Source organism: Musa acuminata, chromosome BXJ1-4 (assembly GCF_036884655.1).
Source record: "Musa acuminata AAA Group cultivar baxijiao chromosome BXJ1-4, Cavendish_Baxijiao_AAA, whole genome shotgun sequence".
Lineage (NCBI taxonomy): Eukaryota > Viridiplantae > Streptophyta > Magnoliopsida > Zingiberales > Musaceae > Musa > Musa acuminata.
Genome location: NC_088330.1, coordinates 30,449,108 through 30,464,203, shown reverse-complemented (window position 1 = coordinate 30,464,203; position 15,096 = coordinate 30,449,108). Strand labels below are relative to the sequence as shown.

The 15,096-nt window shown below is 43.0% G+C and overlaps 3 protein-coding genes across 3 annotated transcripts; 2 read left to right on the top strand and 1 right to left on the bottom strand.

Annotated features, from left to right (window-relative positions):
- Positions 1-2,969: 2,969 nt before the first annotated feature.
- LOC135652355 (uncharacterized) lies at positions 2,970-5,731 on the top strand. The gene is made up of 2 exons (XM_065173201.1): positions 2,970-4,047; positions 5,161-5,731. Exons 1-2 carry the CDS (start codon positions 3,044-3,046, stop codon positions 5,645-5,647), a joined length of 1,491 nt encoding a protein of 496 aa, XP_065029273.1. The 5' UTR covers positions 2,970-3,043; the 3' UTR covers positions 5,648-5,731.
- A 125-nt stretch (positions 5,732-5,856) lies between these two features.
- LOC135652347 (cytochrome P450 84A1-like) lies at positions 5,857-8,184 on the bottom strand. The gene is made up of 2 exons (XM_065173193.1): positions 7,178-8,184; positions 5,857-6,629 (listed from the first exon to the last, which is right to left on the bottom strand). Exons 1-2 carry the CDS (start codon positions 8,078-8,080, stop codon positions 5,997-5,999), a joined length of 1,536 nt encoding a protein of 511 aa, XP_065029265.1. The 5' UTR covers positions 8,081-8,184; the 3' UTR covers positions 5,857-5,996.
- A 3,257-nt stretch (positions 8,185-11,441) lies between these two features.
- Positions 11,442-13,440, top strand: LOC135652330 (GATA transcription factor 5-like). Its single transcript, XM_065173176.1, has 3 exons — positions 11,442-11,624; positions 11,801-12,151; positions 12,271-13,440. Exons 1-3 carry the CDS (start codon positions 11,517-11,519, stop codon positions 13,045-13,047), a joined length of 1,236 nt encoding a protein of 411 aa, XP_065029248.1. The 5' UTR covers positions 11,442-11,516; the 3' UTR covers positions 13,048-13,440.
- Positions 13,441-15,096: the final 1,656 nt, after the last annotated feature.

Here is a 15,096-nt window from a genome sequence, read left to right as displayed (position 1 = left end):
ATTTTTATCCTAAATTTAAAAGATGCATCACATGAAAGAACTGATTCAATAAACTTAAAAATTTTATGAAAGACTTCAAATATTTGGAGCTTTTAAATTAGTCTAAAATATTTGTTAAAAATTTGGGCCAAAGAAAATATTTTCTAATATACGATGCATTATTTTTGCCAAAAATTCAAAAATAGTAAATCAAATAGAAAAACTATTCCAATAGACTTAAAAATTTTAGAAAATAAAATAGCTTTTGAACTATCTATCATTTTCTAATTTTAATCATTTTTCCACAAAAATATCATAGATTCATGCAATATTTTTTTACATTTGAGCTTATAAATTGGTCCAAAATTCTTGATAAAAATCTGGAGAAAAAATATTTTCTAATATGTGATGCACTAATTTCATCCAAAATTTAAAAACAGTGTATCACATAAAAGGACTATTCCAATAGACTTGAAATTTTTAGAAAATATTTGCATTAGACTAAGATGGACATATGTTACTAGTTTTGTATTTATTTTTTTTATATTTTTATGAATTATTCAACTTGTGAACTATGTGTTTTTTTTTTTTTGGCCTTTTTTTTTCTTATTTTACAGAAATAATTTTAAATTTGTACCAGAAAAAATATTTTCTAATATATGATACATTGTTTTTACCCGTAATCCAAAAATTAGTATATTGCATAGAAAGAATGGTTCAGTAGACATAAAAAATTTTAAAAAGACTTAAAGTGGACCCAAATAGGCATATGTAACTCGTTTTCTATTTTTTTTTATATTCTTATGAATTATTCATTTTGTGAACTATGTGTCATTTTATATTTTCGGTTGGGCCAATTTTTTTCTATTTTTACAGAAATATCATGTATTTATGAAATGTTTTTTGATATTTAGCTTCTATATTTGTCTAAAACATCTAATAAAAATTTGAGCCAGAACTCAACCCCAATAGTCAATCTCAAATTTATTAGATTTTTCCAACATGTAAAATAAAACATGTATTGTAAACAAGTGAATCAACTAAAACTTACAATTTTAGTATAAATTGTATTAACTTTGGACAAGCAAACAGAACAAATTAAAGTATATTAAATTACAAATGTATAAGTCACTGAAAGTATGTTTTCACTGAGTCAGCTTCAAAATTATAATTTAATTTTTAATAAGCTTTTGTAACTAAAATTTCTATCTAAATGTCATTGCCCTCAAGCTGCTGATATAGGGGGGAATTTACATCATAAGATTATGTCTAAATTGTTGACACCTTGAACACTTATTCTTTTTCTTACCATTATTTATCGATACTTATCAAAATTGATTTTAAATTATTAGTTATTTCATAACAAATGTACAATCATTCAAAAAAAAATTCTCCTAATTATTTCATCATAAAGGTAATAATAGGTAAGTCTCGAACATTCTTCAGTGATAAATTCATATGTTCTAATGCATTTATAGTGAGGATTGTATAAGGATGCCATGGGAATATATAGAAGCTTATTTTTTTTCTTTTTTTTTTAATATCCATACTAAACCTTTGTAAGTTTTAATAACTTTTGCATACATTCATTAAACTTATATACAGTAAGAGATCTAGTAGTAGCTTATGATAGCTTTGTAGTTTCTATCTCATACACATCGTTCAAAGATTTTTAGATAGATAAACTATACAATAACCATGATATACTATTGGAAAGTTCTATTATATATTTTTTAAAAATTATTGAATTTCGATCATTGCACCATAAATCCCTACATTTAATATCCATAACAACAAATGCAATTAAAAATAATCTATTACAACCATCAATAGTTGTAGCCATTATTTAGGCGCTGAGATATTTTCTTGATAAATACTAAAAATAAGTCGCATATATAATATGAAACTTCTAAAGTTCAAAATATTCTTTAAAAATAATTTTTTGATGAAATTATCGTTTGGACATAAGTCTTATAGTCATACAGTTTTAACTCCTATGAAAATAAAATTATATCAGTATATAATTGATCAAAACTCATGCAATTACCTATACAATTATATCAGTATGAAATAACAACTCTAAATCTTTTCTAAATATTAGCAATAATCATCTTTATAGTATAATTAACAATTGTCATAGCTTGATCTTTGATTTAATCTACAATGAAAGAAGTATTACATTCTTTATTATCACTATTCAATCTTGGCAAATTACAATCATATTTTTTATGAAACTTGGTAATTCAAAGATTATCGATTTCACTACGAGTTACTATCATCTATTGGTAATCGGAAACTTTTATATTTTGCTTTATCTTATACTTCTAATTGTAACATATTTAATCTTAAATTTTCTTTAGATATCATAGTCTTTCAGGAATTTTCTTTATATATAATAAAATAATTTTAATATTATTCAAATATCATACCTAACCAACAAACGGATTATTGTATGAATAATTATCATCTTCGACAAAAGGAATTGATATGTTTAATAACATACTATCATCTTAACTATAATAGTATTCCGCAAGTACATGTTTAATATTATCATACATATCTTCACTTAAAATAACTCATTAACCAATATGCATCATAAAATATTAGAATTTATGTCACCTTTAACCTTCTATTGTAATCTTTCTTTAGCTAATTCATTTTTAAAGACATCATCATTATTATCATCTTCATCACAATAAAATGAGTTATTCAAGTAAATAATATATATATATATATATATATACACACACACACGACATTCCACTGTCTCATATTAAAGCATCTTAGGATCCGGTCCACACAGCGGATCACGCAACGCCGGGTGCACCAACCGTTCCTTTTCCCGCCTTAAGCTCCCAGCGTCGTCCAGTGACAGGGAACAGGAATTCCCCACCAAACGGGGCCATGGCACCCAACCATAGCTATGATTGATTTCGTGATCAGCGGTAGACGGCACCGATGATACCTGTTCCCTAACTCGCTTCAACACGAGAGTTCCACCCACGTGTACTTCTAACCACGCCGCCCCTCGGTCGAACGCGCTTCTCGCGCCCACCCCTCTCCGATGGCTCCGTCCTCCAATCTCAAGCAGTCCTCCATGGACTCCTTCCTTCATCACCACCACCACCACCACCACAGACCAAACCCCACCGCCATCTCAAAGCCCGAAACCCCTGCCGCTGAAGCCGCTTCGGATTACGAGCGAATCCGCCGGGAGACCATTCGCCGGAACCAAGAGTTTCTCCAAAAGCTCGGCATCGCCTCCGCCACCGCCATTGCTCACAAGAACCAACACACCTCCTCCAAGCGCCGCCCCAGGCCCCCTCCAGCCTCGTCCTTCCCCCTCCGCCGTAGCTCCCGCAACAAACGCCCGCCCCACGACGCTGCGGACACATCGGAGGACCCCGCACCGGAACTCCCTGACCCCAGCCTCATCGACTCCTCCGTCTTCCAGTACGTCTGCGATGATGAAGAAGCTCCCCTTCGGCCTGGCGCCCATCTTGCCGAGTCTCCATCGTGGTCATCTCCGATCATGGGATTTAGGGTTTCCGGTAAGGCGTTCCGCGATCCTTCTCTGGCCAGGATTTACTCCATTGACGTGTGCTCCTCGAAGAAGGATCGGTTCTTGGTTGCCGCCGGTGGCCACAGAGGCTTCATATCTGTTTATGGAGGGGAATGGGGTGATTGCGAAAAGATTAACTCCGATGGGGAGATGATGGATGGGCCTCTTATGAGCTGGAAGGGAAGCCCGAGCTGGGTCTCGGGCGTAAAGTTTGTGGAGGATAACCCGATGCTGCTGGTGTCGAGTTCGAATGATGGTGCTCTTGTTGTTTGGGATCTCAAGAAGCAGCCATCTTCTTTGTCATCCTGGTCGCCGCCTGTGGTTGCCAAATCGACGGAACTGCACACCGGTGGGGTTTACTCCATGGACCGGTTCAGTTGCTGGATAGCCACGGCATCAAAGGACTCCTCTGTTGGTGTTTCGAGGCTGACGCCGGCAGGGGAGCTGGTGGCAGAGCGGAACATTACCGGCCACCATTCAGGAGTCATCAGGGGCGTTTGTTTTGGGTAACCCTTCTATTACTAACTCTTTGATGCACAATAGTCATCATTCTTCAATTTAAGATATGTCTCGTTTTCGTTGGTGAATTGGTTTCCATGCCACCTTCTCTGAAGGAGATTTCCGGTCTTAATTCATGATTTAGATATTTAAATCTTAGAATTAGTTTTTTTTTCCTGATAGTATGAAAGTGAACTCTTGATATCCTGATTCTTTATTTACAATTTGTGGTAGAAAATATAGATCGATAATGTGTTTATCATAAGTATCACATATCATCAACTCAATCGGTTCATTAAAGAAAAATAAACTAGTTATCAAATTGTTATGATCTATGAAGCGGCTCCCGAAACCCAAAACTTGCATTACAAAAAGAGGATGCTCTCACAAATTCAAATGTAGAGGATACTATCTTATGTTGTAGCACTGTTATTTTCAAAGATCGACTCTTAAATTTTCTTGTCTTTTCTTTCTGAGTCAATGACACTCATCTTCAAATTCACTCCTTAATTGCATAGAAGGGGATAACGGAATAAGCAATGGATGAATAATGTGTGTAGCAGTCAAGGTGGGTTGTAGCGTATTCTACATGACATTTCTGAAAGCCGGTAGCTGATGAGTTTCCAGCTCAACTGTTGTAATCTTGCTATTGTTCAAGAACTTGGAATTCACTCAATAGCATCAAGGTTCTTGTGTAGTTCTACAAGGACATACCAAGTGACTTGTCAATAGAAGACAACTACCTCTTGGTTCATAACGTCGCCGACTTATATACCAAACTGGTCATCTTTTAATGACTGGAACTTTCTTGAGGATGAAGTGTGCTGCTAGTGACTGGCGAAATTTACGGAGGAATGGTTTATAGAACGTGCAAATATAGAAGTAATGTTCTGTCAACCCATCTTGTGCACATGTATTTCTGAATTTAACTATGCATTGAGTGTAGCTGCAAACAAACTTTAAATTGAGAGTCGGAATAATCTAAATAGAATATCATAACAATATTTTCAACTCTAGAGCATTATAATTTTCAACACAATGATTTGCTTTACGAAAATTAATTGCCATGTATTTTTCAGTGCTTCAGAGTACCGATATGTTGTTCCTGAACATTTTTGCAGAGATGGAAAAGAACGACTTGCCGACTGTGGAGTCGATGGACGTATATGTGTCCTCGATCCAAGGTCGCCGGAGCCTTGTGCTCTTACCATCAAATCACTGCACTCTACTGGTGTCAACACGGTTGAATGGAACAAATGGAACAATTTCCTGATCCTATCAGCCGGTAGTGACCCGATATTGCATCTCTACGACATCAGAAACGCCGCTGGACCAGTTCACAGCCAACTTCAAGGTCATGTAGAATCCAACACTGGAACTTGTTACCGTATATATAAACCTTGTTTTGTAGGTGGGAAGACAATCGCTACACCTGGACAGGGGACGAGGAAGATATCGCTGTTTGATGTTGAAAAAGCAACGTTGATCAGCCAGGGGATACTGGGAACCGATGCAAATTTGATTATGTTTAAAGATGACCAACAACATCCAAGACTCTGGTCTGCTGCAAAACAAATTAACCAATTATGCCCATTGGCCCAGACTTGACTCCCTGGAAATCTTGTCATCTTCATACCGGTGACATGCATGTACCAGATCTTTTGTCTTAATATAGAGTTTGTGCCAGGATCATTAATCTTTTGTGATTTCAACAACTCTTATGGTAAGTTCGGTGCAAACATGGGAATATACAGGTTCTGCTCTTGCTCCTCGTGTTGTTCTCCGGCAAATGTTTCGTTATTGTAAGCGGTTGGATTTCTATATCGAGGAGTAAAAGCTTAATAGTGGCATAACAAAGGCACAATTGAGATGTTTCAGCTGCAAGTTCATAGGCCAATTAACGAGGAACAATATCTCAATTATAACGAGAGTGCCGCGCGGGAGAGAAGCGAGCTTCTTATAGGAGCGGGCAAGTGAGGCGCGGAGTTGGGACAGCCATCAGCCTTACTGCTTTGGGCGCAGTGAGCCCAAACACATCGCCCATGTCCAAGTCACCGGGCTTCGTTCCGGCAGGCAGGCTCCAGTCGAAGCAATGCAGCAGCTGTGCCACCGCCAGCTCCAGCACGTAGATCCCCAGCTGCATGCCCGGGCAGGACCGCCGCCCCGACCCGAACGGCAGAAGCTCGAAGCAGCTCCCTCGGAAGTCGAACGCCGCGGCGTCGCCTCCCGGGGCGAACCGTGACGGCCGGAACGCGTTGGGGCTCTTCCACGCGTCCCGGTCCCGGCCGATGCCCCACGCGTTGACGAACACCCTTGTCCCGACGGGGATGAAGTACCCGGCGAGCTCGCAGTCCCGAGTAGCCTGGTGTTGGAGGAGGGGGAGGGGAGGGTGGAGACGGAGCATCTCCTTCACGGCACACTTGAGGTAGGGGAGCTTGTCAAGGTCACTGTCGTCCACTTTCCGGTGGAGGCCGACGACGCTCGCCAGTTCCTGTTGCGTTCGTTTCAGCTCTTCGGGGCTCTTAAGTAGCTCCGCCATGGCCCACTCTATGCCCAACGCCACCGTCTCCGTCCCACCAAACATCACATCCTGTGTGTGTGTCACGTACGGATTGCAATCCTCATATGAATGCATATAGAAGCAGTACGACCTTAGTATAATCCTCAGATGCTTTGTATGTGTGCAACAAAAATGATATCGGTGCCAAAAATATATGCGAACACAACGATACTATTTCAATTTCATGTAATTTGAAGGGAATTCGACTATTTTATCATTCTTTGTCGTTTAAAACGTTGCGAGGAAGAAATAAAAAAGATATATAGGCATGCAGCCATATATGCCAACGAAGGCGAGTGCGACCTCCAACTGTTTATATATATGCCTACTTGCATAAGATGATGCCAACTTCCAGCCGAAGAGGATGTCTCCATCTCTGAAGACGACATGTAAGACATGATTGTGACTGACATGCCACAGAATTACTCAAACTAAAATCTGATCTCTGAGTTCAAACGTGTATTCGTCTACATATATATCCTCAATCTATGTTGAGATTCTAATACTAGCAAAGGCATTATAATTGACGGCAGAGCTGTCACAGAGAGAGAGAGAGAGAGAGAGAGAGAGAGAGGTACCATTATTATCGCCTTGATGTTAGATCTTGTGAGGCTTAGATCACCATGGAGATCGCCACCCTCGTTAGTGTCACCAGAATCCCCAAGAAATGCAAGCATGCCGTCAACCATGTCGGCGTCCTGAGCATCCGCCTCCTTCGGGTTGGCCAAATGGTCGTCGATGATCACGTCGATGTAGCGATCGATCGCTTGCCTTGCCACCTTCAGCCTCTTGTCGATGCCCTGCAAGTCCATCCACCGCAGCCATGGGAGGAAGTCGCTGATGTTGAACTCCCCAAAAAGCTTCGAGAACTCCTGCAGTATGCCGGCGAACTCGCCCTGGTTCCCGTGGCTCTGCGCCCCGAAAGCTGCCATGAAGGTGACGTTCTTGGCGAGGGTGAAGGCAAGATCGCCGACATCGACGGACGACCCACTCCGTCTAGCGGCGAAGCGGACGGCGGAGTCGACCTCGTGGCGGACCGACGCCCACGACTGGAGGCGCCTGCGGCTGAAGAGCTTCATGACGCAGAGCTTGCGCGTCTGGCGCCAGAAGGGACCGTAGTTGGCGAAGGCCATGTCGGCACGGTCGTAGGTGAGGTACGCGATGGCGGCGGTGACGGGGCGGTTGCAGAACGACGCGTCCTGCACCTGCAGCACCAGCCGGGCCATCTCCGGCGTGGACACGACGACGGCGTGAAGGGAGCCGAGGCGGAGGTGGAAGAGGCCGCCGTATCTCTCGGCAAGCCTCGCGAAGCCGCGGTGAGTCAGCTGGTCCATCATGAGCATGTTGCCGATAATCGGCAGCGGCTGCGGCCCTGGCGGCAGCAGAAGCTTTCGTCCGCTTCTCATGCAGAAGAAAGATAAGAGAGCGAGTGGGATGAAAACGGAAGCAACCATGAACGAGAGTTGGTGAAACCAATCCATGGCTCCTCTCCTAGATGAGTACACCGAAGACCGACAAACAGCGGTGGGGGCAGGACCCGTAGTGGCCGGAGGGTGCTACTTATAGTGACCCAAAGCGGGGGGCCGTCCACCTGATATGATCGAGTCATATTCTTTTTATATTTATTTTTTCTGGGAAAATCTGAACGATCGAGATTAAAAGGATACTAGAATGAACGGCTCTCGTATAAGGGTGATCAGATTTTTGTTTAAGTAATTTCGAAACGCACAGTGTCTATTTCGCTACTGTAAGTGATTTGATTTCGATGTCGAGAAGTAAAAGCCTTACGATATATATATATATATATATATATATATAAGCCTTAGTGATCGCATATCTCAATTATTAGGAAGAGTGCCACATACACCATAGCAGTCATGTGTTACACGTGCGAAGCACACATACACGTGAGTCATGGCAGAGGATACCTGGAGATTTGATCGTTTAAACATAATAACAATGTGATTGAGTGGGTGATGTGCATGCGGCATTTAAAAAGGATTTCAAATATATTATCAATCAATCTTTGTCGTTTTATACTTAGTAGAATTAGCATTATAATTGATGATAGTAGAATTGTTAGAAAGAGAGCTCAAAGACTTAATGGTGTTATGGCCTTGATGTTAACAACCTCTGATGAGGCTTAGACAACAATTGGAGATGGTCATTAACCAATCAATCAACTTGTTATTATAAATATTAAATTCTCATTATTAGAAGGCTTATTATAGGCTTAGATATATCTCTCTTAATTACATCAGGACCTTAGTCATAATTAGTAAGACAGTCAACTAGATTATTATTAGTTTTAATATTAAAAATAAAAAAAATAATAAATTGAGAATTTAGTCATTTAATTAACTTTTGTCTGATCTTTATAAGTCTGTCTACTCAATAAAAAAATGATTGTAACTCTACAATCAAAATAGAAGTAGGGTTAGAGTTCATTGAAAGAGAATAAATCAAATTTTCAAGTCATTCTGACTTAAATATAGTAGTTCAAGTGTTTTATCTTTCATACTACTCATGGTGGAAGATGGTTAAAATATAATAAAAATATATCTACAAGGAGACTTGATATCTAAAAAATTAGAAATATAATTAGCATCATTGTAACCTTTCATAACATACCCTACAAAAATTAAGTCCATAATAAAAAAATACTTAAGGTATTAATAGTATATCTGCATTGGTTGAAGAATATTTTTTTACCTTGATCTGCATTGTTGAAATCTAAAAAAATATATATTTTAAAATCTTGATTAAATTATAAACTTACAACTGAATCAATTTTGAATAATTAAGAATAACAATATGAGAACAACCATTTTAATTTTTTTTTCAAAATACTTTTTTAACTCGAATTGTTTTAGAAATTAATTGAATACTTAATGTAGGGATAAAGCATAAATAAATATTTTTCTATTATTAGGTTAGCACCCTATTTTGTTTCAATTAAATGATAAATAAAATAATCTGAAGGCCCAAATCATTGTCATAAAATACATTCTGGACCATCGCATAAGTTTGATCAAATAACCCCTCCTAAGATACAACCATTCTTCGATTCATATACGCGCACGATAAACAAATATGAAAAGAGATGATGAATTTAGTGAAAGATTGAAAGAATATAAGAAATCAAGTAGAGAAAAACTGGATTTTTATCCCATGTTAGTTGTAGGAAATAAAAAATGCTTTTATAGCCTTTTTCATGAATCAGAATTTGCCACACGACAGTTTGCATGCAGTCGTACACCAAATCGACGTCGTAGGGGACTCGTAATGTAAGACTACAAGCAAGGGATGAATATAAATATAGAAGAGCATGAGGGTACAAAGAGAGCTGAAGCCGTGCCTTACAAGTCAGATGAAGAAGAAGAAGAAGAAGAAGAAGAAGAAGAAGAAGGTGGGAGGCAGTGAGGAAAAGGTGAGAGAGAAGCCAAATGTATGAGTTGGACCCAAACCAACCGTCTTCGGCTTTTTGTTAGGGCTTTCTCTTATCCGTCACTATACTGAGTCTTCTTCCCCTCTTTGCCTCCTCCGTTTGCTCCTGTCACAATCAACAGCACAAAGGTTCAAAGGCGGTGGGCGTGCGCTGCATGTGAGCTAGACGAAGCGTTGGGCGTTGCCACCGTCGATCACGTGACCTTTCTTAACCGACGGCCACTTTGGGGCGAGAATTTGGCCGTTATGGCCGGAATCTGCGGTTTCGTCTCGTGGACACGTGACTCACAGTCGACGGAACTCTCAGTTTCGAAACACTTTTGGCTCGTGGACACGTGGCTTTGTGTCGGACCAACTCTAAGTGTCGAGCTTCGACTTCTCTGGCCGTACGATGATCCTCCTCTGTGCACGAATCCTAAAGAAGCACACCGTCTCCAGTTCCGGGACCAGCGGACTCGAACATGTACCCGCCCATGTGGCAGTTACGAACCTACTTATCCTATTCGTTTCAAAATCGTGATGCGAATGCCACGTTTGATCGATTTTGTAATCAACAACCTTGTTGCAAGTGACGAGTCTCGTAATCTAAGCCGCGAGTTCATAGCGACCCCGGCCGCCGCCACGTTGGGCCGCTTTGACTCGGTCGGCCCGGGAGATGAAAGCGTGAAATGACCCTCCTGGCCCGGCCGAAAGCGCCTCGGCTCGGCGGCCGCTCCGAGGCGCGCCGGACCCACACTTCACTTGTCATCTACGGAACGAATCCTCGAAGCGACGCGTCAAGGAATCCGAGGGGCACTTGCGTCAACTCGTACGCGTCACGTCCCACCCCCGTTACCATCGCGTGATACAAACACAATCTGGCGCGTGTGGTATGCCTAATATGCCCCCCACTCTTGGGTGTCCAATTACTGGTCTGGAAAAGAATGGAGGAGGACATGTGAAATGATAACACGTTTAAGGCGACTGCCTCGGGACAAAAAGCTGCCGCTTCTTCCTTTTGATGCTTCCGTGATTCTGAGACACGAGGGAGGACAGAATCGGTAAGAAAAAGCTGTCCATCCAGTAGCAATTTGGTGGGAGCCGCCAATTCGAATGAATGGGGTCGGGATCGCGCTAATCTTGACGAACAGTATGACCACACAAATCTCACTCCCTGGAGGCAAAAGGCCATCATCAATCAGTGTGTCACTCAAAAGATACGTGCCACGGGGGGGATGTACCAAATGGAGATGGGTCCGCCCCAAATCGCTCTCGGTGATTTATGTTGGAATTTCTAATTTTCGATTATTTTTTAGTCTGAAATTATATTTTGTTTGAGGAAAATAATGTGTGAAGCGTATTGGCAATCGCGTCCTGAAATTTCGAGCTGGCCATTAAATTAAATTAAGTGGAAAAAGAGTAGTACGAAAGGTGAATGGGGATGGGTGGAACAGAGCATTTGTTTCGCTTATAGGCATTGGCATCTATTCAATGCTACACGGAACGCTCATCACCTCCTCTTCTCCCTCTCTGTCTCTGCCCCTTCGCACTCCGCGGCCTGCGTCTGTTCCTCCCTTGGCATACTCCCACTACTCTCAGGTAGGATGGATCGCAAGTAAATATGCTACAAATGACATATTTGGGACGGAAATGGAAGAAAAGACGGAATCTTTCTTCTTTTCTTGTGCTACTATGTTTCCTTCTACACCCCAAACATGTATTTCTTCTTCTTCTTGTTATATGCGGAGGTTTATGAAAGTTTGGTTGGGTTGCAGGGAGAGAAGGAAAGCAACATGGAAGTGGTGAATGCTAATTTGAGACCGGAGATTTTGTGCTCAGGGCAGCAGAAGCAGCAGAACCAGGTGGTTTTGAGTGAGGAGGCGGGTTGGGCTGTCGAAAGGGGGAATATTATGGGTGAGGCGTTCTCTGTCGACGACCTTCTCAACCTCGGTGAGTTCGTGGAGGACGAGATGGAAGCGGCGGAGGAAGAAGCAGGAAGAGTATCCCAAATTGATGCCCGAGAAGCTCATAACGAAACAACGCATTCTTCTTCTTCTTCTTCTTCTTCCTCGTCTTCGGGTCTCACCTTCGAGCTTCCGCTGCCGCTTTCGGATATATGTCTTCCAGTGAGTCTCGTTGCATTTGTTGTTGGAATAATAGAAGATAAAAGACTATAGTTGCGATTTTCATGTTAGAAAGGGTAGATTTTGATGCATTCCGAGCGGTTTTGCTGTGCTGTCTTCAGGCGCATGATGCTGCAGAACTGGAATGGGTTTCCTTCATCATCGACGACTCAATCTCGGAGTTCCCGTCGTGCTCCGGCGTTGCATCCCTTTCTCCGCCGCCGAGCGGCGCCCAGAGTGAGAACCTCCAAGCCCGTGCCGCCGAGCCACAAGGTCAAGGCCCTTCCTTCCTGGTCCCGAACGTCTGCGCCCTCTCCACCGAAGCCAAGGTCCCAGTAAAGGCCAAGCGGAGCAAGCGCTCGCGCAGCGCCACCGCCACCGCCGCCTGGTCCATGTCCGGTCCGCTGTCCTTGGCGGACTCCTCCTCGTGCTCCTCCGCCACCACCACCTCCTCCGCCTCTTCTTGTTCCTCGACGTCTTCCTCTTCCCCTTTCCTCATATACGACCCCTCCGCGGTCGCCGTCGACCAAAGCTTCCTCCTTTACGACCATCCCCCGCAGCCCAAGAAGCAGAAGCCGAAGAAACGCGGCCGGAAGCCCAAAACGCCGCTGTCCACCGCCTCCGGCGAGCGGCGTTGCAGCCACTGCGGCGCCCAGAAGACTCCGCAGTGGCGGGCCGGCCCGCTCGGCGCCAAGACCCTATGCAACGCCTGCGGCGTCCGTTTCAAGTCCGGCCGGCTCCTCCCGGAGTACCGCCCGGCGTGCAGCCCCACCTTCGTCAGCCACAAGCACTCCAACAGCCACCGCAAGGTCCTGGAGATGCGCCGAAAGAAGGAGGCGGAGCTCCTGGCCCCCGCCGCTTCCCCGCCGCCTCCCCTTTTGGTAGCAGTCTCTCTGTAACGGATTGGGTCTTCTTCTTCTTCTTCTTCTTCTTCTTCTCTTTTAGGTAGCGATTTAGCTTCGTCCCCTAGCTTTGGTAAGTTCGTCTCTATTACTAGTTTTCTCTCCTCCGGTTACACTACATCATATTCCTGTAGGCTTTCGCTGAAACAGAGAGACTAGGGTGTAGGAGAGAGAAACGATAGATTTTAGCGAGTTATTATGAATTCCGATGATTGACCTGACTGCCTTTTCTGCTCAAAATCTACAGTGAGAGTTGGCTTCAGCTTCAGCTTCAGCTTCTGACTCTGAAGTTTCTTGGTTATTTCTTTGTTTGAATTGAATTCAGGACTGTTCTTGTTGTTTGTTTTGGATTGTTCATTGAATGTTCGACATGGGTTGAACCTTTTACAACTTCAATATGTTCCATATGCGAGGATCACATGATGACACTATTTCCTTGCCTTCTCTTACCAATCCAAACCTAACACAATCCTACTCCTACTCTGTGAGCTGGAAGCTGTGTAGCAAGGTTGCAATAGAATATGCAAATCACATGCCATGGGATTATGCTTTGCCTACAGGTTGGATAAAACTTTGCGTATCCGATGGATAGAGAGAGAGAGAGAGAGAGTTTTGCTGTAGACCATGTGATCATTCACCTCAAAGTAGACTCGGTGAATGGCTCTTTCCTGCATCCTTTTGTCCACTAGTTGAAATTAGAAATGTGGCACGGACTTTGATACACGATGCAATCATTAACCAACACAGTGTGAGGATTTATCAGGGAGGCGTGCTTCAAGTTAAGCAAAGATGGAATGGATTTCTTTATCCTCTCGAGTGCTCTTTCGGGGCTCTGCAATCATGTTGTCCGAGTAGCTATTGTTGACAAGGTTTAGTGGAGTTTAGTGGGATCTTAGTGTGCTCCTAGCGACGAGAGATGGAAGAAGTGGCCTTAGTGGTTACGATGGTTTGGATGACGGTGACCGGGGGAGAAGAGATATGGATTAGAGATGGCAGCATTCCACATGCTATCTTGGCTGGGTTAGATAGTGACAGGGAAGCCCACTGTATCTTACTTTTAATCCAACTCCAAATCACACTTTATGTCCAATATATACTGTTTGTGTAAACAACTTTATGCCATGGCATTGGGACCGACGCGATTTGGTTGGGGGTCCGAATGACGGGGATCTCGTGCAGCGTCCCTCGAGGTCTCTCAGCGACCGATCGTGGCAGCCCGGTCAGGATATCGTGTTGGGAAGGAAAGCTTTTGCCTCGGCACCGGGGATGGGCGACCCCGTTCTCGTACCTGCATACAGGTCGGGTCGGAAGCTCGACCCGACCCCTCCGACGATCAAGTTAGTGGATGCGGAGGGGATTTTTTGTATGAAGAAGTACGCCCCCCCCCCCCCATTCGTTTAGAACTCTGGGGTATTTATAGGTAAGTTTAGTGTTACCTAATGTGCCTGCTTGCAGGAGTAGGACCGTACCTCTGATGGCGTCTGACATTGCCGCTGGTGTTGCGTGGAGAACCGAACTGCCATAGGGTATGGGCGAGTCTCGCTTGTCGTCCTCCTCTGCTTCGGCCAAGCGTGCGGGGTCAGACAACGATGAGGTCGTTGTCTAAGAGCGGGTGACGTCGGCGCACATCGAGTTGGCATTATTGCCCTCCTCCTCGGGCAGAATGTCGTCCAGGCGTGGCTGACATCGTGGCGCGTCATGTCACCGTTATTACCCTCATCATATACTATAAAGAAAAAATTGATCCAAATACCCTTTCTTTTTTCTTTTTCTTGTTGGTAATAATAGTACAAGTTCAAAGGTTTACTAATATTACAAGTTTTGACCTGTCTTCTGATCTACTTGTGGACAACTCTACAACTTTTGAATACATGTAGATGGTCAACCTTGGCACATAAGCATGCAATGCAACAAAGTCCACCTCTAATTTATTTTAGTTCATTATTTTATTTTTGATAATATATGTTGTATTTATAAAAATTTAAATCGGATGGACGGTCGAGAAGACGCAAGCGGATGAGATGGACCGCTATGGACGGTTGGCCT